Source organism: Pelobates fuscus, chromosome 4 (assembly GCF_036172605.1).
Source record: "Pelobates fuscus isolate aPelFus1 chromosome 4, aPelFus1.pri, whole genome shotgun sequence".
NCBI lineage: Eukaryota > Metazoa > Chordata > Amphibia > Anura > Pelobatidae > Pelobates > Pelobates fuscus.
In genome coordinates this window covers 228,732,545-228,755,953 of record NC_086320.1, presented here as the reverse complement: position 1 = coordinate 228,755,953, position 23,409 = coordinate 228,732,545, and the positions used below count along the sequence as shown (strand labels likewise).

Sequence of the window (23,409 nt, the reverse complement as noted above, 5' to 3'; positions counted from 1 at the left end):
TTTTTCAATTTTCAAAAAGTGCAGATTTCAAAAGAAATTGACACTTTTATAAATTAACCTGGTTACACTCCCTTGGCTTTTAAGCAGACAACAGGTAATGTTACTTCCTGGTTTTGTTAGCTCAATGCACCTGATCTCAATAGGCATCAATTGCCCAGATCATCTGACTTACAAAGACTTCTGATTGAGCTGTATTGGGAAGTCTTGTGATTGGACAGCCACAGAAAGTTTGTGCGGTGTTAGAAGGGGAGAGCTTGCAAAGGCAGCAGACAAGAGATCTACAGTTTTTGCAAGCGGTTTTAGGTATATTCCCAATGAAAAATACATCATTAAATGCATGCAAGTTTTCATTTGTGGTATATTTACTAAACAGTGATTTATTTATTTATTTTGTATTTGGGCAGTGGAGTGTCCCTTTAACATATACACCAGTATACCAGGAACAGTCACTGTACATAAACAGTGCAACAGAGATCGTTAAGTGAATGGATACATGGAACTTAATAAATAGACAGGCTGTTACAGTCAAATCTAGACTTGAGTGCATGTACCAGAAGTTTTCACTGTACACCATCAGATAAAATAAAATCACACAGTAAGTCACGATACATTACACGTTAGGGTAATAGCTAAATGGCAACTTAGACACTTATACCCTGAATTACATACCCCTATTTAAGAGGAACAGTAAATTTTTCAGGCCCACTCCCTCTATTCTAGGAGCTCCATATGTTTGTAGGTGTGTCTAAGTGTATAACAAAGCTCTAACGCAATAAAACTCCCAGTAACGGGTCTTAAAACTGCAATAAATGCATTTACAGATCAGTCTGTGTAAATACAATGCATTCTTGTTCTAAATTACATTTAAGTTGCATACAATGTTACATGTAAATAAACTGTAATTTCTCAGAGCAGTCATGACCCTGGCCACACCTCGAAAAATAAAATGTCCCTCTTTGTCCAATCTAACATGTGAAGAGAGAGGGAGGTATGGAACGATCACTGTGAATAAATTGAACAAAGTGCATAAAGTAAGTGGATACACAAGGCCTCATAATTAAGGAGGCAGTTATTACTGTCAAATAGAGACTCAAAACACATGAAATCATCGATCTCAGCATGTATTGGCTGCCTGAGAAAGGAGTATGATTGCTATGAGCATTGTAGCGGAGCACTAGTCCTGACCTGGTCCTTCTTCCGCTGGATCATTGATATTGGAACAAGATACTGCAAAGTGAAAAGCCCACCCCCTCCCCAGTAACTGGACAACAGTTCTGGGAGTACAACTGAACTTTATTCTGCTACACACTTTTATGCACTGGCCTCTATGATTATGGTCTACATAGCAAGAATACAGGGGTTTCAAGAATACTAGCCTTTGTGTCTTCCCCCAGTCGGTAGTTCATGTAGCAGACCACGGGTAGCCCGACCGTTTACCTCCGCTAATTCCTTGCCTTCAGCCACTCAGAGTGTCAAACGACCTATTTCCCCCCCAGTAACCGGACGACACACAGTCCTGGAGGCACAACACAATTTTATTGGTAACACACTACTTTTATGCATACCCAGTGCAAGGGGTGGAACACACACACATATGCAGACACATCCCACAATCCTCCCCCTTCCCTGAGGTTCCAGTGCGGGAAGGGACTCCGTTCCCTTCGTCCCCAAAGCCCATCACTAAATCCACAGGGTTCCCCACACCAACCGCCAGGGGTCTTCTTTTCCAAGAGCTTATGTGCCTCTATGAGTCTAGGCACAGGAAAAATGGGACCGTCCCTTTGTCTCCCAGGCACAGAAAAGCCCACCCGCGGGAAAAGAGCTGGTCTCTTTGTCCCTCGGGCTCATGAGAGCCCGCCAATGTCAGGGATCCTCATCTCGCTCCCTTGATCGACTAGTCTCCGTTTGCGAGGACCTGGTGTGAAACCCAGACAAGGGAAGCGTCTGCTTTCAGGGTATGAATGCTCCCCCTGGATGGCGTTCGTCTGTACGAATGGCGGCCACCCAGGGAAGCACTCAAGTGCTTCCCTTGTGGTTTGCGGTTTCAGCACTTTTATTACAAGGTGTTTGGGAAGTGTGAACATTCTATACTAACATTATAAATGAGATATTGTGGTGGTCTCCATTCGGAAGGTGAATGAATCCACTGTGTGGGAGCGCTCCCAAACGAGCGGGCCTAACAAACATAAATACAGGGAAAATTCATGTAAAAGAGAGGGTAAATCCATGAACAGACCGTGGTTCTGCCACACAGCTCCCCCTTAACCACAAGCCATCATACACAGTCTGATCCCAACGGATTGGCTTGGGGATGTCCAGGGAAGTACTCACAGATCACTTCTCCGGCTTTGTCTAGCTCGACAACCCGTCGGCGTTCCCATTCTGCTTAGTGAATGGTGAAATCATAGGGTTGTAGAGCCAGGCTCCAACGCAACAGCCTGGCGTTGTCCCCAGCAACCCGGTTAAGCCACACAAACGCCAAGAACTCCTTTTTGATGACGGCGTAGCTCACCTCCTGGGGGAACAGTTTTCTGCTAAGGTAAGCCACTGGGTGTTCTCCACCATCGTCCCCAACCTGGCTCAGCACTGCTTCTAATCCAAACATGGTGTGAATGAGAAAACGTTTACTCGGATTAGGAGCAGCCAGGACAGGGGCCTGAATCAGAGCCCTCTTGAGACCTTGGAATGCTTGCTCACACTCTGGGGTCCAGTGTACCTATCGGGGCAAGTTCTTGCAGGTCAGGTCAGTGAGGGACTTAGCTAGGACACTGTAGTTGGGGACAACATTCTTATAGTAGCCCGCGGTCCCCAGAAAGGCCATAACCTGGATCTTCGTGAGGGGACAGGGCCAATTAGCTACTGCTTCTATCTTAGGTGGCTCGGGCTTCTGTTCCCCACACTTACCCGGTGTCCCAGGTACTATACTTTCGCCATCCCCAGGTGGCACTTACTGGGCTTTAAGGTCAATCTCGCCTCTCTAAAATGGTCTAGCACTGCCCCCACATGGGCATCTTCCCAGGTGTCACTGTAGATTGCTATATCATCCAAGTATGTGCACGCATACTCCTAGGGGCCATCTAACAGCCGGTCCACCATCCTCTGGAAAGTGTCCGCGGCGTTCTTCATCCCAAATGTCATTACCTTGAATTGGTATAGGCCGAATGGGGTGAAGAAAGTCTATACGGCTAGGGGGATCTGACAGTACCCTTTACACAAATCTATCGTGGTGAGGAATTGGCCATCCTAATAGCTTGTTGATACAGGGCATGGGGCAAGCGTCTGAGACAGTCTTGTTGTTGAGCCTCCGGTAATCTATACAGAACCTGGTGGTTTAGCCTCTCTTCGGGACCAGCACTACCAGGGAGACCCAAGGGCTCTGGGACGGTTCCATCACTCCTAGTTGGAGCATCTCTTGGATCTCGTGCCTCATATTCTCCCAAACCACCTCTGGGATGTGGTAGTTGGTCAGGGGTCTCTACCCTGTGGGTGGCCAGGCAGGTTAGAGAATGTCTCCCTCTTGGCTGACCGCATCAGCAGTGCTTGCAGGCATTCCCTTTCGGTCAGCCTATCTCTGAGGCGGACCTTGTCTACGGACCCGGTCTGAACTCCGTCGTCGAGGTCAGGCAGGGGAAGATTGCCAAAATCTTCCGAGCCTGGAGCAGATATGGCGACCACATCCTCTGTCCGCTCGTGGTAGGGTGTGAGCACGATAACGTATCGTACCAGGTGCGCTGGCCTTTCTGGGCCGCCTGGAGGTTCCCATGGGTGAGCCCTTCCAGCCGGTCCCAAAAAATATGGGACGATGGGGGTCCGTTCCTGATCCCCTCCCCTCTCCCAGTGCTTGCGAACCAGATCTAGGGGCCCCCTATAACCTTCCTACTGAACATCTGTTCGAAGGGAGAGAACCCTGTAGATTCCTGGGGCACCTCCCAATAGGCGAACAGGAGATGTGGCAGGAATCATTCCCAATCCTTATGAGTCTCTGCAAAGGTACAGAGCATCTGCTTCAACATGCCACTCGCACAGGCCATTGGTCTGTGGGTTGTATGGAGAACTCAGGGTGGGTTTAATGCTGCACAACTTCCAGTTAGGAAGTCATTTCGGCAGTAAACTGGGTGCACTAGTCCAAGACGATCTCCCAGGGAAAATCCAACCGGGAGAACCTGGGATCAGGGCTTTGGCTACAGTATCTGCCTGAATATTATTTAGGCGACTGCCTCAGGGTACTGAGTAGCGTAGTCCACAATGTTCAGGATGCATTTTATCCCAGAGGGACTAGGCTTAGCCAGGGGACCTATGTCGACAGTTACCCTGCCGAAGGGGTCCTCAATTATGGGTTGGGGCTGGAGCTTGGCCTTGTGCCTTTCGCTCCGCTTTCCCACTCTCTGGCAGACATCACAAGACTGGCAGTTCCGCCGCAAGTCGTTGGAGATGCCTGGCCAGAAAAAGCTTTGGGCGAGTCGATGCTTAGTACTCCCAAATGCCCTGCCAGGGGAATGTCATGAGCCATCTTCAATAGCTCCCTGCGGAATTTCTTGGGCACTACCAACAGCATGGTGGTAATATGGGCAGTTCCTTTGCCTACTTTTACCACTAAGCGATATAATAAGCCTGCTCCCAGATAAACTGTCCCCCACCCCCACCTCTGGACTAGTGGCCACCCAACTCCTATAGGTTTTGAGGGTAGGACCGGAGACCAATTCCCTCCTGAATTCAGCAGGGGTATCCCAGGGCAAGGGTACCAGTGGGCAGGGAGGTTCGCGGAAGGCTGGAGCAATGGGATGAGCATGGGACGACTATGGGCAGCTGGGGCACAGGGACGGGTATGTGTGCCTCCCTGAACCGCAGAGTGTAAGCCGTTCTGGGTAGTGCGGGCTTGCTGCTGGGTCATCACTGGGTAGGTCTCTAACGCAACGTCGAGGAGCACATACGAGGAGGTGAGGTGGCCCAAGTCGTTGCAGACGAGCACCTCCACTGGTAGCTAGACATGAGCCAGACTTCTACTCTCCTCTCCTGCGCCCCAGTCAAGGTGAACGTGAGCAGTGGGTAAGCGGTAGACAGCTCCCCCGGCATCGCGGACCGTGACGGTCCTCCCGGTCTTCTCTGCCTCGGGGATGAGCCGGTGTTGCACCAGGGTCAGGGTGGCTCCAGTGTCCTGCAGGCCCTGTATGGGGTGCCCATTCAACCTGACCGGCTGTCTGTGGTGGTCCCGGTTGTTGGTTGCGGCTTGGAGGGGGTCCGCTTTGTGCAGGATGGCCCAGGCCTCTTTTGAGTGGCCTGGGAGGTATGTGGTGGTGACCTGGTAACAGTAGGCTGCCGCAGCTCGTGGGGTCAGGGGGGCCACCAAGCTAACCCACCGGGGTCGGCTCCGGGACTGGGGGCAATCCCTCCTGAAGTGGCTGGGCTGATGGCAGTTGTGGCATTTGTTGTCCGCTTGGGGCGGCCCCCCTCGGTGTTGGCTCCAAGGCCAGCGGGTTTTGGGGTGGTGTGAAGGACGGTGCTGCAGGACGCGGGGGGGGGTTCTAAAAGGACCCATTTCCCCCCAGTAACCGGACAACACACAGTCCTGGAGGTACAACACTATTTTATTGGCCACACACGGCTTTTATGCATACCCCGTGCAAGGGGTGGAACACACTTATGCAGACATCCCACAATCCTCCCCCTCCCCGAGGTCCCAGTGCAGGAAGGGACTTTGTTCCGTTTGTCCCCAAAGCCTGCGACTAAATTCCCACCAGGAGTCTTCTTCCCAAGAGCCTCTAGGAAAGCCTGCCTGCGGGAAAAGAGCTGGTCTCTTTGTCCCTCGGGCTGAAGAGAGCGCGCCAAAACTCGCCAGTGCCCTCCAAGTGCCCACACCAATCTCAGGAATCCTCGCCTCGGTTCCCTTCGATCGACTAGTCTCCATTCGTGAGGTCCTGGTGTGAAACCCAGACAAGGGAAGAGTCTCCTTTCGAGGTACAAATGCTTCCCCTGGATGGCGTTCATCTGTACAAATGCCAGCCACCCAAGGTAGCACTTATTAATTGTTTCCCTTGTGGTTTGCGGTTTCAGCCCTTAAGTTGCGAGTTGTTTGGGAAGTGTGAACATTTTATACCAACGTTCTAAATTAGTTATTGTGGTGGTCCCTGTTCAGAAGGTGAATGAATCCCATTCGTGGGAGCGCTCCTGAACAGACATTACAAAGGAAAGTACAGGGAAAATGCATGTGAAAAAGAGGGGAAATCCACGAACAGACAGTGGTTCTGCCACTGTTCATATTTCCCGAACGTCGTTCGTCTACTTGGTTATGAAGTAGAACGTGCAGCGGTACAAACCCCACCCGAGTTTGCGCACTCCCGTGGCTGAAAAGAGTTCCAGGTGTTCGACGACTATGTACTGCTGCCTGTGTTTGGGAGACAAAATGGCCGCCATGCACGAGACCACGTGCGTTTGGTTATACGAATGGCCACCCAAGGAAAGCACTCAAGTTAATGTGTGAAGTTGTTAATTTGTGGTTAACAGCCAGGGGAGGTCAGTGTTCCTTGAGGTAATAAAAGGGAGACCACACACCAATCATTCGTGAGACCAAAAAGGGGGTACGGACAACCGAACACAAGTGAAAGAAGTCTGCTACAAGCATGTTCAGTTAATGCCCAATTTGTGTAGAAATTGTGCTGTTTTTTTTTTAAACTGTAAATGTACTAAATATTGGCAATGGTCTGTATAGGCACTGGCTCTGGAAAAGTGATGTTGGTCGATGCCCAAAATTTGGTCACAGTGAAATGGTACATGCATACAACAGTTGCCAAAAATATAGAATGTGACATGTTACATTTTAGATTTCTAAATATCCTCAAAATTGAATTTACTAGGGTTAACAAAAAGCTTTCTCTGTTCTACTTTGCATGCATTACAGCAACTTAAGAACATGTGTTCACATTTCAGTTGGGTAAAAGAAAAATCTGTAGTTTTTTTGTTCTGGAAACAAGTATGTCAGAAAATCAACCACTAAAATTATTGTATCTCACGTATTGTTTGGCTTATTAAAAAATACTGTCTGGTGACACACACCATTACTACTAATACCTCACCTTATTCACATCTTTCAGTGAATGAATATCAGCAACAAATCCATGCTGATCTGCCTGCTGTCCTATTTCCTCAGCAATTGCTTTAGCCTGCCCTTGTTGTGTGCCATAGAGCAGCAAAAACCTCCTCTTTATTGCACCACACATAGTATAGCACCAAGTACTCTGTAGAAAGGGAATAATAAAAAAGAAAAAAAAAAGAAATAGGCTTTATTTTTTGCAAGGAAAACTGTATGTTTCTTCCACAAGTAATATTTTTTTTTCTCCATGCAATATTATACTGAATTCATGTAAAAATAAATAATTGTATATTGTACACTACAGTGCAAATGTTTTAGGCAGGTGATAAAAAAAAAGCTGAAAAGTAAGAAAGTTTGTAAAAATAGATATGTTAATAGTTTATTTTTATCAACAGAGGAAAAGCAAGGCTGAGTGATCAGAAGAAAAGTATAAATCTTAATATTTGGTGTGACAACACTGCTAAAGCATCTATGAAGTACTCTCACCTATGGCGATTTCCTTGCACCTGACTCATGTCCCCAATGGTTTTAATATTTTTTGTATTTTTAGATGGTTCCCTTAAAATGAAGAGCCAACACAAAAATGTATTTTGAATTACCACTCCCTAACTTATTTATTATTTGCAATAATTACTATAGTTACTGAACAGCTAGATTCATATTGACATTGGTTCTCATTTCCACCATCCAAAGAAACAGCATGTTAAAAATGATAACATTTTGACAATAAAAGAATGTGTCTACATTTCAAACATACAAATGTTATATATAGTTCTTTTTCTAGGTAATTTTCCGGAATTGCAACACAATATTTAGAACCTCGTAACCTTCAGAATACTGCACGACCTTCTGTTGTCTCTTGTCACCAATTATTCCATACATGTTTTGATTTATGTGAATTCATTAAACAGCTCTTGACTGACTCAATAACATAAGTGTGTATTCTGTGTCCCTTCCTGTAAAATGTATTGTTTTATACATGCTATTTCCTATATTTGCGCTTTTCTCTATACACATGTACAACCTTTACCTAACTACTATCCACATTTACCTCTGCTTATACTTTCCTTGCTCTTATGTGACACTTTGTCACCATCTAGGATTTCAACCACAACCTATAACATACCTTCCTTATCAACTTAATCACTTTCCCTCCTTCTACATTATCTTCCTTCTACATCAAGCATGTCAAACTTGCGGCCCACAAGGACCGTCTTTGCGGCCCGCTGAGCCGCGACTACATGCTGGTGTTATAGCAGAGTAGGCACCTGCTTTCACCATATTGAAGGTGCCTATTCTGCTAACACTTACGCGGCCAGCGAGGGAGCTCAGTGTTCCAGCTCCTCACTGCTCCCTCTGAAGTGAAGCCGGGCGCCGGAATATGACTTCATTTTCCGGCACCCGGCATCACTAAACCGCGCGAGGGAGCAGGAATGACCCCAGGGAGATGCCCCACATCGTCTCCTTAAGAGAAGGAGCAATAAAAAAAAATAATGTGTGTGCAAGAATGTGTGTGTGTGTGTGTGTGTGTGTGTCTGTCTGTGTCTGTCTGTCTGTCAGTGTGTGTGTGTGTCTGTCTGTCTGTCTCCGTGATAGCGACTAGAGGCTCTTCCTGCAGTTCAACTGAAACAACGCAGGACTTCCTCGCGCATTCCAAATGCATGAACGCGCAGTAGGTTTTCCTTCGCGCAGAAATCAGAGGAGTTTAAGACAGAGCCTGTGCCGAGGGACATCGGTGCTGGAATCCAATAAGGGGGGGGGGGAAGTTTTAAACCATTTGATTGCTCCATACAGGATCCTGGTGTGAAAGCTCAAATCAGTTCTCTGACCCCCCTTACCTCCCCGCCTCTGTTATTTTAGTCTTACACATCAGTTAAATAAATCTTATACATTGCTCAGCCACAACATTGAAAGCACCTGCCAATTATTGTGTCGGAACGTGTCCTGTGGTATTTTGCACCAGGCATTAGCAACAGATACTCAATGTCCTGCATGTTGTGAGGAGAGCATCCATGGATCAAATTTGTTGTTCCAGCATATCCCATACATGCTTAAACGGATTGAGATCTTTGAAATATGTAGACCATGGCAATACCTTGAACTCTTTGTCGTGTTCCTCAAACCATTCCTGAACAATTTTTGCAGTGTGCATTACGCTGCTGAAAGAGGCCATCAGACAACACCATTGCCATAAAGGAGGTTAACAATTTCTAGGTAGGTGGTACGTGTCAAAGTAACATCCACATGAATGCAAAGGTTTCCCCTCAGACCAATGCCCAGAGCATAACATTGATCTGTCAGTCTGTCTTCTTCCCAAAGTGCAACATGCTGCCAACTCTTCCCCATGTAAACAAAGCACATGCACCTGGCCATCCACCTGATCTTAAATAAAACTTAGTCAGGTCAGGAAACCAGTTTCCATTGCTCCATGCTCCAGTTCTGATGCACATGTTCCAAGTGAAAGTGCGTTTGGCGGTGAACCATCATGGGCACTCTGACCAGTCTGCGGCAACACAGACCCATATGCAGTAAATTTGAGATACAATAGCTCTTCTGGGTCATTGGACCAGACGGGCTAGCCTTCACCCCCCAAGTGCTTCAATGAGAGACTTAACCCTGACACGGGTTTACTGGTTGTTCTTCCTTGCACCACTTTTGGTAGGTACTAACTACAGCATACCTTGAACACATAAGACCTGCTGTTTGGAGATGCTCTGACTCAGTTGTCTAACTAGTATTACGCATTGAATTAAAAGAACTGTTCACTTGCTGCCTAATATACCCCAACCCTTGACAGGTGCCAATGCAACAATATAATAAATGTTATTTACACCACCTCTCAGTGGTTTTAATGTTGTGGCTGATCAGCATATTTCTAGTTAACGACTTTTAATATCATTCATATCACGGCAGACATTGGACTTTCTCAATAGAAAACATCATGCAGAAAAATAGGTAGACAATTATTTATAATTATAAACAAAATTGAAGTGCCCTGTACTCACAGTGGTTAAAGTATAGAAGGTGTCTTTTTTTCTTACTGGTGACACAGCAATGAACGTTTTAGATTGAAAGTCTCCAAAAGTAGAACATAAGCAGAAGCAGAAGTTCAAATAAATAATTCAGTTAATAACTTTTACTTCGTAATCAGCAGACACTAAAAAAAAATATATATATTTTTTTAAATAAATTACCGTATATACTCGAGTATAAGAGTTTTTCAGCACATTATTTGGCTTATACTCGAGTCAATTGTCTGTATTATGGCAATTTGCATTGCCATAATACAGACTGGGGGCTGTAGAGCGTTTACTTACCTCTCCTGCAGCTCCCTTCTCCTCCGCGCCGGTCCTTTCAGCACCTCTGTCAGCTCCCAGTGTAAATCTCGTGAGAGTCGCGGGGTCATAGTGCGGCTCTCGCGAGACTTACACTGGGAGCTGACAGAGGAGCTGCACGGACCGGCGCGGAGGAGGAGGGAGCTGTAAACTCTCAGCCAGCCCCCCTCCTCCCCCCACTGAACTGCCAATGACACTGGACCACCAGGGAAGGAGAGCTTGAAAAAAAAAATATATTAAATAATAATAATTAAAAAAATAATAATAAAAATGCCCACCCCCCACCAAGGCTCTGCAACACACACACACACACTGCAAATAAATATTCAATTAATATAATTTTTTTAGGATCTAATTTTATTTAGAAATTTACCAGTAGCTGCTGAATTTCCCACCCTAGTCATATACTCGAGTCAATATGTTTCCCCAGTTTTTTGGGGGTAAAATTAGGGGCCTCGGCTTATATTCGGGTCGGCTTATACTCGAGTATATACGGTAACATATTACTTTTTACATTTTAACAAAGTAGCAGTAGTAACTTACAAACTTTGTTTATTTGAGCTATAGGTTATACTGAAGAAAGGATTTTCAAACCAAAAGGATCACCTTTGGAGCAATAATGTTTTAAAAAAAAAAAAAAAAAAAAAGGGAACACTCCAAGCACCATAACCACTGAAGCTTGTTGTGTTGGTTATGGTCCTAAAGCACACTGGTGTCCCCTTTTGTAAGTAGTCAAATCGTTTTTGAACCATTTGACTTATTAACAGGGCTGTCGAATGCTCCCCGAATCCACTACTATTGCCATAGAGAGTCCTAAATTGCTACGAAGTAACTCGTGCAGGTATTGATATGTGGCATAGTACATATTAAAGAAAAAGCTTAACACTAGGAAACAAAATACAAGATATTAATGCAAAAAAAAGTGTCAAATTTCAATAAAATTGTCATACTATGACCTCATGTTCTAGTAATTTAGCTTGATTACATTTGTGCACAAAAAAAGGAATTTATTAGATAATTATTTTCTACCGTGGAAATTTTTGATGAATGTAGTATGTACTTTTTTAAATTAAATTTAATGAAGCATAGAAAATGTCATTGTAGTTAAGTGCATTTTACTTAAATTATGCCAATTAACAAATTAAGATATTTACTTCCTTTAATACTGAAAAACCTGCAAGATAATGTAGGCATAATAAAATGTTCTCTAGAATGTTTAGTGAATAGAAAGCTGTCTTAATAAAATACAACAATACACACACACCATTTTTGTAAAAGAAAAAATTGAATATACATATGAATGAAATAATAAATAATACAAAGACTGCAGGAAGTTTTTAAATATTTATTTATTTGCATTTTAAATGCAATCATTGAATTGAAGTGGTCATGGTGCTTGGAGTCTGTATGAGCAACGTTTCCCTATGAAAACGTTGCACAAAAGAAGTGTAACCCCTCTCCAGCCGAAGGGAATAAACATTTTTAACATTTGAATGATTTTGGCCTCATTAACATAATGTATGTGTCGCATGCTCAATGGATTGCAGAATTCTATACCATAAGCCCCTCCTTAGTCATGCCCTCTCACGTCAGAAAACAGAATATGTATTCCATACTTAAAATATATACTGTTCCGTGATATAGGCCATGGTAGAACTGCAGAAGGGTATAACTCATCCTACTCCTACTGGATAGGAATATATCCTATTTAAATAATAACAGAGACCCCACCCCTACACCATAGTTAATGTCATAATACTGTTATACATATAATACATATATTTGTGTTCAGCCATGTCTTACAAGTTTATTAGTACTCCCCATGTACAGGTTTTATGGGGTATTTGAAAGCTACAGGGTCAAATATAGGGCTTGTTTCCCCCTTTTTAATTTTTACACATTGAAATTTGCCAGGTTTGTTTGCTGGACCTATGCTGCCTTTGAGACCATATGGCAGCCCAGAAAACTTACACCATACTCACCGATATTTTCATTTCCCGGATATAGGCGATGGCAGCACTACAGATGGGTATTACTCCTCCCACTCCTCAGCTGGACAGGAAAAGCCTCCTAATAAAAGAGACTCCCTCCCCTGTCCCCAGAGTCTTATTTTAGTTATTTGTAGTTCTGAACTAAGTTTTTTTAAAAGGGTGGAACTGTAGTGCTGCAATGGTCTATATCCAGGAAATTAAAATATCGGTGAGCATGGTTTAAATTTTCTGTTTTCCCGGATATACCCATGACAGCACTACAGATGGGTTTTACTTGAAAAAGTACAAGGGAGAGAAAGAAAACCAGAACATTGAATTTTAATGCCAACAAAAATATTTTATTTACAAAATAATTATAAGACGGCAGAAAGAACACTTCTACCAAATTCAGAGGTAGAGGACCTGGCCACATCCAACCGGTAGTGACGGATAAAAGGTATTTAATGAGCACCACGTTGCTGCGGAACAAATGCGGTACAGAGAAATATTGGCTGCAGTTGCCCATGAAGAGGCCAACGATCTTGTGGAATGGGCTTGAAGACTCGTTGAAACTGGAACACCCAAAAGCTATGCAAGCCTGAGATTATCTATCGGCCAAGGCAGGAGGAAGAGGCAGATTGACCTCTGTTATATCCTGAAGGAATGATGAACAAGCAAGGTGATTTCCTTATTTCCACCGTATGGTTCAGGTAAGATGATACAAAACAAACCAGATCCAGACAATGCCATTTCTCTTCTTCCTCAGAAGAAGAGTGTGGGGGAAAAAGGCTAGTAGAACGATACCCTGATGCATATAAAATGAGTATACTACTTTAGTACAAAAGGTAGGAACTGTCCGAAGGATGACTTTTCTTTTTGTAAAATTAGAAATGAGGAATCGCAAGAGAGTGCACCCAGTTCTGAGATTCTTCTTCCTGAGGTAAGTGCCACCAGAAGAACTGTTTTGATAGTCAGTGTCAGAGAAATACTTTGATTCAGGTCTTTGTTTGTAAATTGGGACATAAATCCCTCCTGATGGATCCACATATGCCATTTAGCCCACCTTGTAATGCCTAATGTAGAGGAAAAACTTTCCAGAAGGATCATAATCTCTCTTGCCGGAATAGAGTTGAGAGAAAGAAGGACAAATTTTCGACTGAATACAATGACCTCTGTCTGAGGAGAGGGAAACTTGTGTATTTATCATGTCGAATCTCGCACCCAAGTACACCATTATCTGTGATGGATACAGCTGGCCCTTCTTGAAGTTTATTATCCAACCAAACTTCTGAAGAACTCCATCTCAATGGAGAAAGAGCTGATCTTTGGTGTCTGAGAGGATACAAAATGTAATCTAGATAATGGTATATTGATATGCCTTCCATCCGGAAATTAAGCTATTAATGCAATAAGAACTTTCGAGAAAGTTCTGGGAGCCGTGCTTAAACCAATTGGAAGAGCCCAAAATTGGAAATGCGGTTGATGAATGGCGAGCCTCAGAATCTTCTGGTGTGGCGGAGCAATTGGAATATGAAAATAAGCATCCAAAAGGTCTATGGAAATCAACCAGTCTCCAAGAGATATGCTTTTGATAATGGAACTTAATTATTCCATTTTGAATTAGTTTTTATTTATTTTTATTTTTTTAACCACAGCTCTAGGTTCAGCTCGTGAAGATCTAATATCGGTCTCCATTCCCCTGATACCTTTGGGGTAAGAAAAAGCTTTGATTAAACTCCCTATCCTCTTTCTTTTATGGGAACTGGACAAATTACTCCTTCTGCTGACAGGGAAGTTATAAAGGAACAAATGGTTGATGCCTTTTTAGGTTCTTGGGGTATCTTTGTAGCCACAAAACGATGGAGAGGAATGTAACCATTCTTTATGATCATTAGAACCCATTTGTCTTGCACTGTCTGAGCCCAGACCTCGAAGAAGTTTAGAAGTCTTGCTCCCACTCCCAAGGACTGAACTAACGTCCCATCAGAATTGCTTTGATTGTCTGCCACTGCCACCTCGACCCCGATTGTTTTTGGAGGAAGAATATAATCCTTTCAATGAATGATTGGAATCTGGAGAACTCTCTACCAGGCTTGCAGCGTTTATATTTCTTATCCCAAAAGGAACGTCTGTCCTGTGGAAATTATCTTCTTGGTCGTCTGTCTTGAGGAAGAAAAGTTTTACGCCCTTCCACTGCTCTTTTGATACATTTGTCCAGATATTTGCAAAAAAAAAGCACATCCCCTTGGAAAGGGAGGGCACACAGGCTATTTTTTTGAAGAGGTATCTGCTACCCAATTACGTAGCCAAAGATGCTACTGACAGGACCATGCTTCTGGAGATTGATCTCACCAAATCTAGTTTCCGATGAAAATTCAATAGCCAATTTAACTTTTTTCAAAGATTCCACCAGCCTGGATCTACTGACTCCACTTGAAATTTCTTTTTCGAGATGGTCCATCCACTGCTTTAACCCCTTAAGGACACATGACATGTCTGACACGTCATTATTCCCTTTTATTCCAGAAGTTTGGTCCTTAAGGGGTTAAGGCCCTGGAAACGGATGTCAAGGCTACGGCAGGACGAAGCCCAGAGCCAGAGGCAACATAGGCTTTGGATAAGTTAGAATCCATAGGATCACGTAAAGTACCAGCATCATCCACTGGAAGGATGGTCTTTTGGTTTATCGGACAATTGCTGCATCCACTTTGGGGGCAAGATCCCAAGAAACACTCATCAGATTTAAAAGGGTAAAGTTTAGAAAAACGACCCTGAATAGAAACTATTTTCTCTGCTTTCTTCCATTCTTGCTTAATAAGGTCTTCAATGGCCTCATGCAATGGAAAAGTAGGATTGCACTTTCTTAGGTCTGCAAAGTGCTTACTAGAAGTTGGTTCTTCCTCTCTCTTATCACTAAGGTCCAAGGTATCACGAACCGCCTTGATTAGAGCTTCAATTTTACCATTGTCTATAAAGACAGGAGAGGCCCCAGACTCTTCATTTGAGATGCAAATGTGTCTTCTTCAAATACTGGGGGCATATATTCATCTGAGCTCAAAATCAGGATATTCTTCCGGGCTAAATGTCTTTTCTATGCCATCTCAGACCCTCTGAAACTGCTTGACGGATGTAAGAGCATCTGGATCCAGTTCTGCATGACCTGCCGCTGCTTTCAGACAAGCTAAACAAAGTCTTTTCCCAGGCAGCACCTTGACATCACAAGCTTCACATAAGGGGGTCTTATCCTTCTTTTTCTTGTATGAGGATCTGTGGGCAGAACTAAAATCTTCCATTAGAAATAGGGATCGACCGATATTGATTTTTTAGAGCCGATACCGATACTCTGAACTTTCAGGCCGATAGCCGATATAATTTGCCGATATTCTGTACATTTACCATTTTGGAAAATAAAAACTATTTCTAAAGGTAAATGCACAAAATATACATGCCACGTGTAGTGGATGCAGTGTGTTTAGACAGGGGAGCTGTGTATGTTTGTGTAGTGTGTGTGTGTGTGTGTGTGTAGGGGATGAAGTTTGTGTAGTGTGTGTGTAGGGGATGCAGTGTGTGTGTGTTGTGGATGCAGTGTTTGTGTAGTGTGTGTGTGTTGTGGATGCAGTGTGTGTTTGTGTAGTGGATGCAGTGTGTGTTTGTGTAGTGGATGCAGTGTGTTTGTGTAGTGTGTGGGTAGTGTGTGTAAAGTGAATGCAGTGTGTGTGTAAAGTGAATGCTGTATATACTAAATGCAAAGTGTGTGTGTTTGTGTAGTGTGTGTATATAAGGAATGCAGAGTGTGTGTATTTGTGTAGTGTGTGTATAGTGAATGTAGTGTGTTTATATAATGCAGAGTGTGTGTTTGTATAGTGTATGTATATAATGCAGAGTGTGTGTGTAGTGTGCATTATATAAACACACTACACAAACACACTGTGTATATAATGCAGTGTGTTTGTGTAGTGTTTATATAATGCAGTGTGTTTGTATAGTGTGTGTATAATGCAGTGTGTGTATATATAATGCAGTGTGTGTTTGTATAGTGTGTGTGTATAATGTATAGTGTATAGTGTGTGTATATAATGCAGTGTGTGTTTGTATAGTGTGTGTCTATACTAACACACTGCATTATACACACACTATACAAACACACTGCATTATACACACACACACACACACACTGCATTATATACACACACACACACACACACTGCATTATATACACACACACTATACAAACACACTGCATTATATACACACACACACACACACACACACACTACAAACACACTGCATTATACACACACACACACACTATACAAACACACTGCATTATATACACACACACACACACAATACAAACACACTGCATTATATACACACTACAAACACACTGCATTATATACACACACACACACACACACACACAATACAAATACACACACACACAGACACACTATACAAACACACTGAATTATATACACAGTGTGTTTGTGTAGTGTATGTGTATAATAATAGAGTGTATGTGTGTGAGGGGCATTTTTTATATATTAAATTAATATTTTTTTTATATGTTTAATTATTATTATTTTTTGTTGTCCCCCCTCCCTGTGTTTTGCCTTGCCAGGGAGGGGGTCCAGTCAGTGGCATTGGCTTAGGCTGCTGGGGGGGAGGGGGGGGGCAGCAAGCGTTTACTCACCTCCCAGCAGCTCTTCCAGCTCCCCAGTGTAAATCTCGCGAGACCCGCGGCCGTCAGAGCTGGCCGCGGGTCTCGTGAGATTTACACTGGGGAGCTGGAGGAGTTGCTGGGAGGTGAGTAAACGTTTGCTGCCCGCCCCCCCCAGGACCGCCGGGCTTGTAATGAGCCTGGCGGTCCCGGGAGGTATTATCGGCAATATATTGGTATCCCTATTGGCCGATACCGATATTGCCGAAAATACCGAATATCGGACGATTATATCGGTAAAACCGATAATCGGTCGATCCCTAATTAGAAAGATGAAATGCACTCTTTATTTGTATAGTAAATGCTGAAAATAAAGGTGACTTACTCTGAACCTCATGATTGCGACCTATTTTTTTAAAGAATGACCGGGGGACTCCATCCTAATAGGGCAGCTAAAAAATTAAAAATAAAGTTTCTAGCAATTTAGAAAATTACCAAAGGAATTTTTTATAAATCAAAGAAATCACAAATATTTCACTTACCTGCAGCCAGGATAGAATATGATTACTTCAGAGAGCGATAAAGGGATCCAGGTACCGATAGAGGGAAAACCTAATGGTACTTACCCCTTTAAATTGGAAAAAAAAGGAACCCGGAAGTATAATTCCCTTGCTACTGGGCCTCACTCCGGCGTGCGTTCCACGACCGGAGTGAGGAACACGATAGGCTGAACAAACCGGAAGTGACGGAAAGAGGACACGCGCATTTGGTGCATCCCACTATGCGTTCCAAAACCGGAACGTGAAACACAGGGGACACCTATCTGCAAAGGAAGCTAAAAAGGGAAGAAAAAAGAAAGAAAAAGCCCCCTGGTCAGGCAGAAATCTTTAAGGAACTGCCACTTACATCACCAACAGACAGGACAAGATCCATCCATGGGAAAGCCAAGAAGCCCAGAACATATGCAGCAGGTAGGTGTACCCTTTTTTGGGAATTACCACCACAATGGGTCTGGCACATCCAGCTGCTACCTACAGGGTCACTGCAGAATAGCTCCCCGGTTGCGGAGGGGAGAATCCTCCAGGGAGTCGCCCTTGGTGAGGTGCCGTGTCCTGAGGCTTCCATGGGGGAGAGGCTGAACTCCCGATGGGCAAGGGGTACAATTAGACCCGAGTAAACCAAAAAATAAAAAAGAGGAAGTAAAACATCCTAAGTCCATGAGAAGGGGACAGGAAAAAAAAGACTGAAGGGACTTTATTAATTAATTGGGAGGTGGTTCCTGTCCAATTGAGAAGGGGAGGAGCTATACCCCATACGTAGTGCTGCCATGGATATATCCAGGGAAATAGTAGATATACACACACACATACATATATTTTAAGGACTTAGCCTGTAGTTGCGGGAGGGGCTTGAATTCAATTTAAAAGGGCTGCCAATCCTCTCCCATCTTACCGTTGATGGTCTGGCGAGTCACCCCTCCCACCAGTCTCTCTATTCACATCACCCTCTAAGGTGGGCCCACTTTTATTACAGGCCTACTGCTTTGTCGGTTCCGGCACACTACAACCGACTGGTGTAAATTTAAATGTTTCGTGGTTATAATAGGTTATGTTACTTTTTCATCACAGCTATATTGCCCCGACTACAAATATATATATTATATACGGTATATAAAAAATATAATTCTAAGTGTATTTTTCAATATATTTATTGCCAAGATACGTTTATGATATTACATATATTTTATGTATATCATTATATGTATAATATATTATAAGTTAATTAAATCATCTGATTAATATACTATACATATAAACTTAATTCTAAGTGTATTTTGGTATTAATATATAGATTAATACCAAAATACACTTAGAATTAAGTTGATATATGTATAATATATTAATCAGATGATTTAATTAACTTATAATATATTATACATATAATGATATACATAAAATATATGTAATAGGGGGCGGGGCCTGACAGCCAAGATGGCCGGCTGTGTTTTCTGAGGGCTTCAGCACCGGAGAGCAAATCACACTGATTTTACTGATACTTAGCGACACAAATGGCTCGAGGTGCTTGGAATGAGACTCAGGAGGATCTGAGGAACGGGGTGATACCTGCCCGGATCCGATCCGCAACACAACGGCAAGAGCCGGCCATGCGGCCTAACATGGAGCGAAGCCTGCCGTATGGGGGAGACGGACGCTCTACCAGCGAGGGACAAGCTAACAAGCGTGAACCGAAAGCAGCCCTGCTGCCCCCTCCCCCCCCCCCCCGGGCCGGTGGGGGATATCCCGGTCCTCGCGGGGGAAAAAGAACTCCGTGAATCAGCCTCAAATCCTGCAGACTCACAGTGCCCCTGGGACTACCACTACAAAGGCACTTACCTGCCCCAGGGGCAGCTCGATGACATCGACCGTCCACAACACAGTACAAGCCGACAACGCGGCAAGGCTGGATGCACTCTTTGAAGCATTTTGGCTTAAATTGGAAAAGCGCTTGCAGCCACGCGCCAAAGCTCAACATGGCGTCCGACCAGCTACACCACCACGAGGGGGACATAAAATGGCCGCTGCGCGACATTATCGGGGCACGCGAGGTCGACGATACCACTCCATCCCACACAAAGCACCGCGAACCCAAATGACTGCCGGGAGCAAAAAACCTCCTTCTGGGCTGGGAGCCACACAGGATAGATATCCGACCCAAAGTCCACACACCCGGAAGGGCTTCGGGAGAACGGAGCCCCAGAGGGCCCACAGTCCCACCGCTTATGTCACAAGGACCCGAGGACACAGGTAAGTGACCCCCATGATAGCCCGGGCTGGAGGCTCGGAGCAGACCCGAAACAGCCGCAGCAGCCTCTCAAACCACCCACCGGGACAAAATCAGCCACAGAACCGCGGATCGGAAGACAGTAACCGAGCGGTGATGCTCTCAACCTGGCCCGCAAGTGGGGTGGGCTGAGCGATACTAGATGCCACAGAGGCAGAGCATGGAGACAGCCCGTGCATTTACAGCCTCAGACTCTTGACACCCTAATGTAACGAGAATATACCCCTACACGCAAGATCCAGCTAAACAGAAGGCAGAACAGAGGAGAGATACGTCTACCGGACCTTAGAATGGCCGGACTCGACGTATATAGGAGAAGTACAGAGTCAGGAACAATCCGAGGTCAAGGGCACAAAGAGACAGCGTAAACGAGGACAAGCCGGGGTCTGGTACACAGGAAACAGCAAGCCGGCAAACAGAACAGACAAGGATAAAGCGAAAACGAAGTCAGAATACAAAGCCAAGGTCAAGTACGGAGGAACACAACTGAACACAAGAAGCGCTAAAGGGAACTGTAGCAGAAACCACGATAGGGCAAGGAACTAAGGGAAAAGGGTAAGTATAAGTAGCCTCCAAACTAAGGTGATTGGCTCCTGTCACTTCCACACCCCCAAAAGGTAAGTGTATGGGGTGTGTGGGATGACAGGGGCCAATGGGAGCCTTTTGGCAATTTAGGCTCCCACTGTCTCTTTAAGAGCGCGCCCGAGACTCGCGGCGCGCTCTTAGATTCAGGCGGGACATGTGACCGCGGTCACTGCCCGCCTTCCTGCCTGAAGCGTCGGATGAGCCGCAGGACCGCGCGCGGCTTGAAGAGAGGACCGCGGCCGGCCCCTGGAAAAGGTGAGTAACGCTACAGTACCCCCCCCCTGAGGACACGCCCTCCGGGCGGGCAGGACTAGGTCGGGCAGGAAAACGTGAATGGAAAGAACGCACAAGGCGGGGAGCATGCACAGCATCAGCAGAAATCCAACTGCGCTCCTCAGGCCCATAACCCTTCCAATGTACCAAGTACTGAAGCCGACCCCTAAGGAAAAGAGAGTCAAGAACAGCAGACACTTCGAATTCCTCATGACCCTCCACAGAGACAGGAGGAGGAGGAGCATGCCGGGTATAGTGGTTGCGCACGTAAGGCTTCAACAACGAGGTGTGAAAAACATTAGGTATGCGCAGATTCTTAGGCAGACCCAAGGCATAAGAAACGGGATTAACCTTATGTATAATACGATAAGGACCAATGAAGCGGGGAGCCAATTTCATAGAAGGCACCCGGAGACGAATATTCCGCGTGGAAAGCAAAACTCTGTCCCCCACAACATAGGAAGGAGCCGCTCTGCGATGCTTGTCAGCCTGAGCCTTCTGGCGAGCAGCAGAGTCAACCAAAGAACGCTTAACCTGCTCCCAAGTATTACGCAAACCAGCCAAATGCTCATCCAGAACTGGCATGCCCTGTGAGGAGAATGCAGCCGGGAGAACAACGGGATGCTGGCCATAGACGACGTAAAAAGGGCTTTTGCCGGAAGAATCATGAGTGGCGTTATTCCGAGCAAATTCAGCCCAAGGAAGCAGGTCAGACCAATTGTCCTGATGGTGAGACACAAAACAACGGAGGTACTGCTCCAGAGACTGGTTGGCACGTTCAGCAGCTCCATTAGACTGGGGATGGTAAGCGGAAGAAAATGAGCGAGAAATACCCATTTCTGTACAAAAGGCCTTCCAGAACCTGGAAATAAATTGGCTACCCCTATCGGACACAATAGATAAGGGAATGCCATGTAACCGAAATACTTCTCTAGCGAAGATAAGGGCCAGTTCCTTGGATGTGGACAACTTGCGAAGAGACACAAAGTGAGCCATTTTGGAAAACCGGTCAACTATCATCAGGATGACTGTGTTACCATTCGAAGGGGGTAATTCAACAATAAAATCCATAGATGGGTTGGACCAAGGTCTCTCGGGAACGGGTAACGGATGCAACAGCCCACAAGGAACTCTACGAGAGGATTTCATACAGGCACAAGTAGTACAAGCATTTATATAGTCAGTGACATCCTTTCGTAAGGAATCCCACCACAAATACCGAGAAACAGCTGACACTGTTTTGGAAATACCAGGATGTCCAGCAGTCTTAGTATCGTGATATAGTGACAGAATATCCCGTCTCTCGGGAACGTCAACGAACAATTTATCATTAGGCCTCTCGCTAGGTGCCATGCTTTGTTTCGCTTGTATGTCCTGCAATAGGGACGAGGAAATAGATAATACAGTAGTTGCTATTATCCTGTCTGGGGGAATGACAGGAGTAACATCAATTTCCTGTTTGTCAATAGTTTCAAACTGTCTGGACAGAGCGTCCGCTTTAGTGTTCCGATCACCTGGCCTATAGGTGATTATATAATTGAAATGGGACAAGAACAGTGACCACCTAGCCTGCCTGGAAGACAATCTTTTAGCTTCGCTAAGGTAGGACAGGTTCTTATGATCCGTAAATATGAGGATGGGATCCTTAGTGCCTTCTAACAAATGTCTCCATTCTTTGAGTGCTAAAATGATAGCAAGGAGTTCGCGATTACCCACATCATAATTCTTCTCTGCTTTGGACATTTGTTTAGAAAAGAAGCCACAAGGATGCAATGGCTTTTCAGGAGACTCTCTTTGAGATAAAACAGCACCTACCCCGATATCTGAAGCATCAACTTCAAGTATATAGGGCAATGAGGGGACAGGATGCTGTAAAATAGGTGTAGAGGCGAACGTAGTCTTAAGGAAGTCAAAAGCTTGAAGTGCCTCGGTAGACCAGACACGAGTATTGCCATCCTTTTTTGTCATACGATTAATAGGTGCTACAATAGACGAAAAACCTTTGATAAAACGTCTATAATAATTAGAGAAACCCAGAAAACGCTGGATGGCTTTTAGACCTTGCGGCAGAGGCCATTCTATGACAGCAGCGAGCTTCCGGGGATCCATACGAAAACCCTTAGCGGAAATCAAATACCCCAAAAACTGGACTTCGGATTGGTCGAATAGACATTTTTCTAATTTACAATAAAGACCATTAGCAAGAAGGGTCTTCAGAACGGTCGTAACATGTCTGTGATTAGTGTGTAAGTCTGTAGAATATATTAAAATGTCGTCTAAGTACACAATAACGAATGAGTGAATAAAGTCTCTCAAGACATCATTAATAAACTCTTGGAATACTGCTGGGGCATTGCAAAGCCCAAATGGCATGACGGTATACTCATAATGACCTGACCTAGTGTTAAAGGCTGTCTTCCATTCGTGGTCCTTTTTTATACGTATCAAATTGTATGCTCCTCTAAGATCTAATTTGGTGAATACCGTAGCATGTTTGAGCTTGTCAAACAATTCTGTTATTAATGGTATAGGGTAAGCATTTTTGATGTTGATTTTATTAAGACCTCTATAATCAATGCAAGGTCTTAAATCACCTTCTTTCTTCGATACAAAGAAGAACCCCGCTCCAGCCGGAGAAGAGGATCTCCTAATAAATCC

General features: G+C 44.5%; 1 protein-coding gene across 2 annotated transcripts in view; it reads right to left on the bottom strand.

The window, feature by feature from the left end:
• MTRR (5-methyltetrahydrofolate-homocysteine methyltransferase reductase) overlaps positions 1 to 23,409 on the bottom strand; it is a 112,997-nt gene that overhangs the window by 74,930 nt on the left and 14,658 nt on the right. Inside the window, exons 2-3 of one of the 2 annotated variants that reach the window (XM_063451929.1) lie at positions 10,093 to 10,244; positions 7,071 to 7,232 (exon numbers count right to left, since the gene is read on the bottom strand). In XM_063451929.1, the coding sequence (XP_063307999.1) occupies positions 7,071 to 7,214 (144 nt within the window). In that variant the 5' untranslated portion in view covers positions 7,215 to 7,232; positions 10,093 to 10,244. The remainder of the gene's footprint in view (positions 1 to 7,070; positions 7,233 to 10,092; positions 10,245 to 23,409) is intronic. The other variant, XM_063451930.1, reaches the window with a different exon arrangement.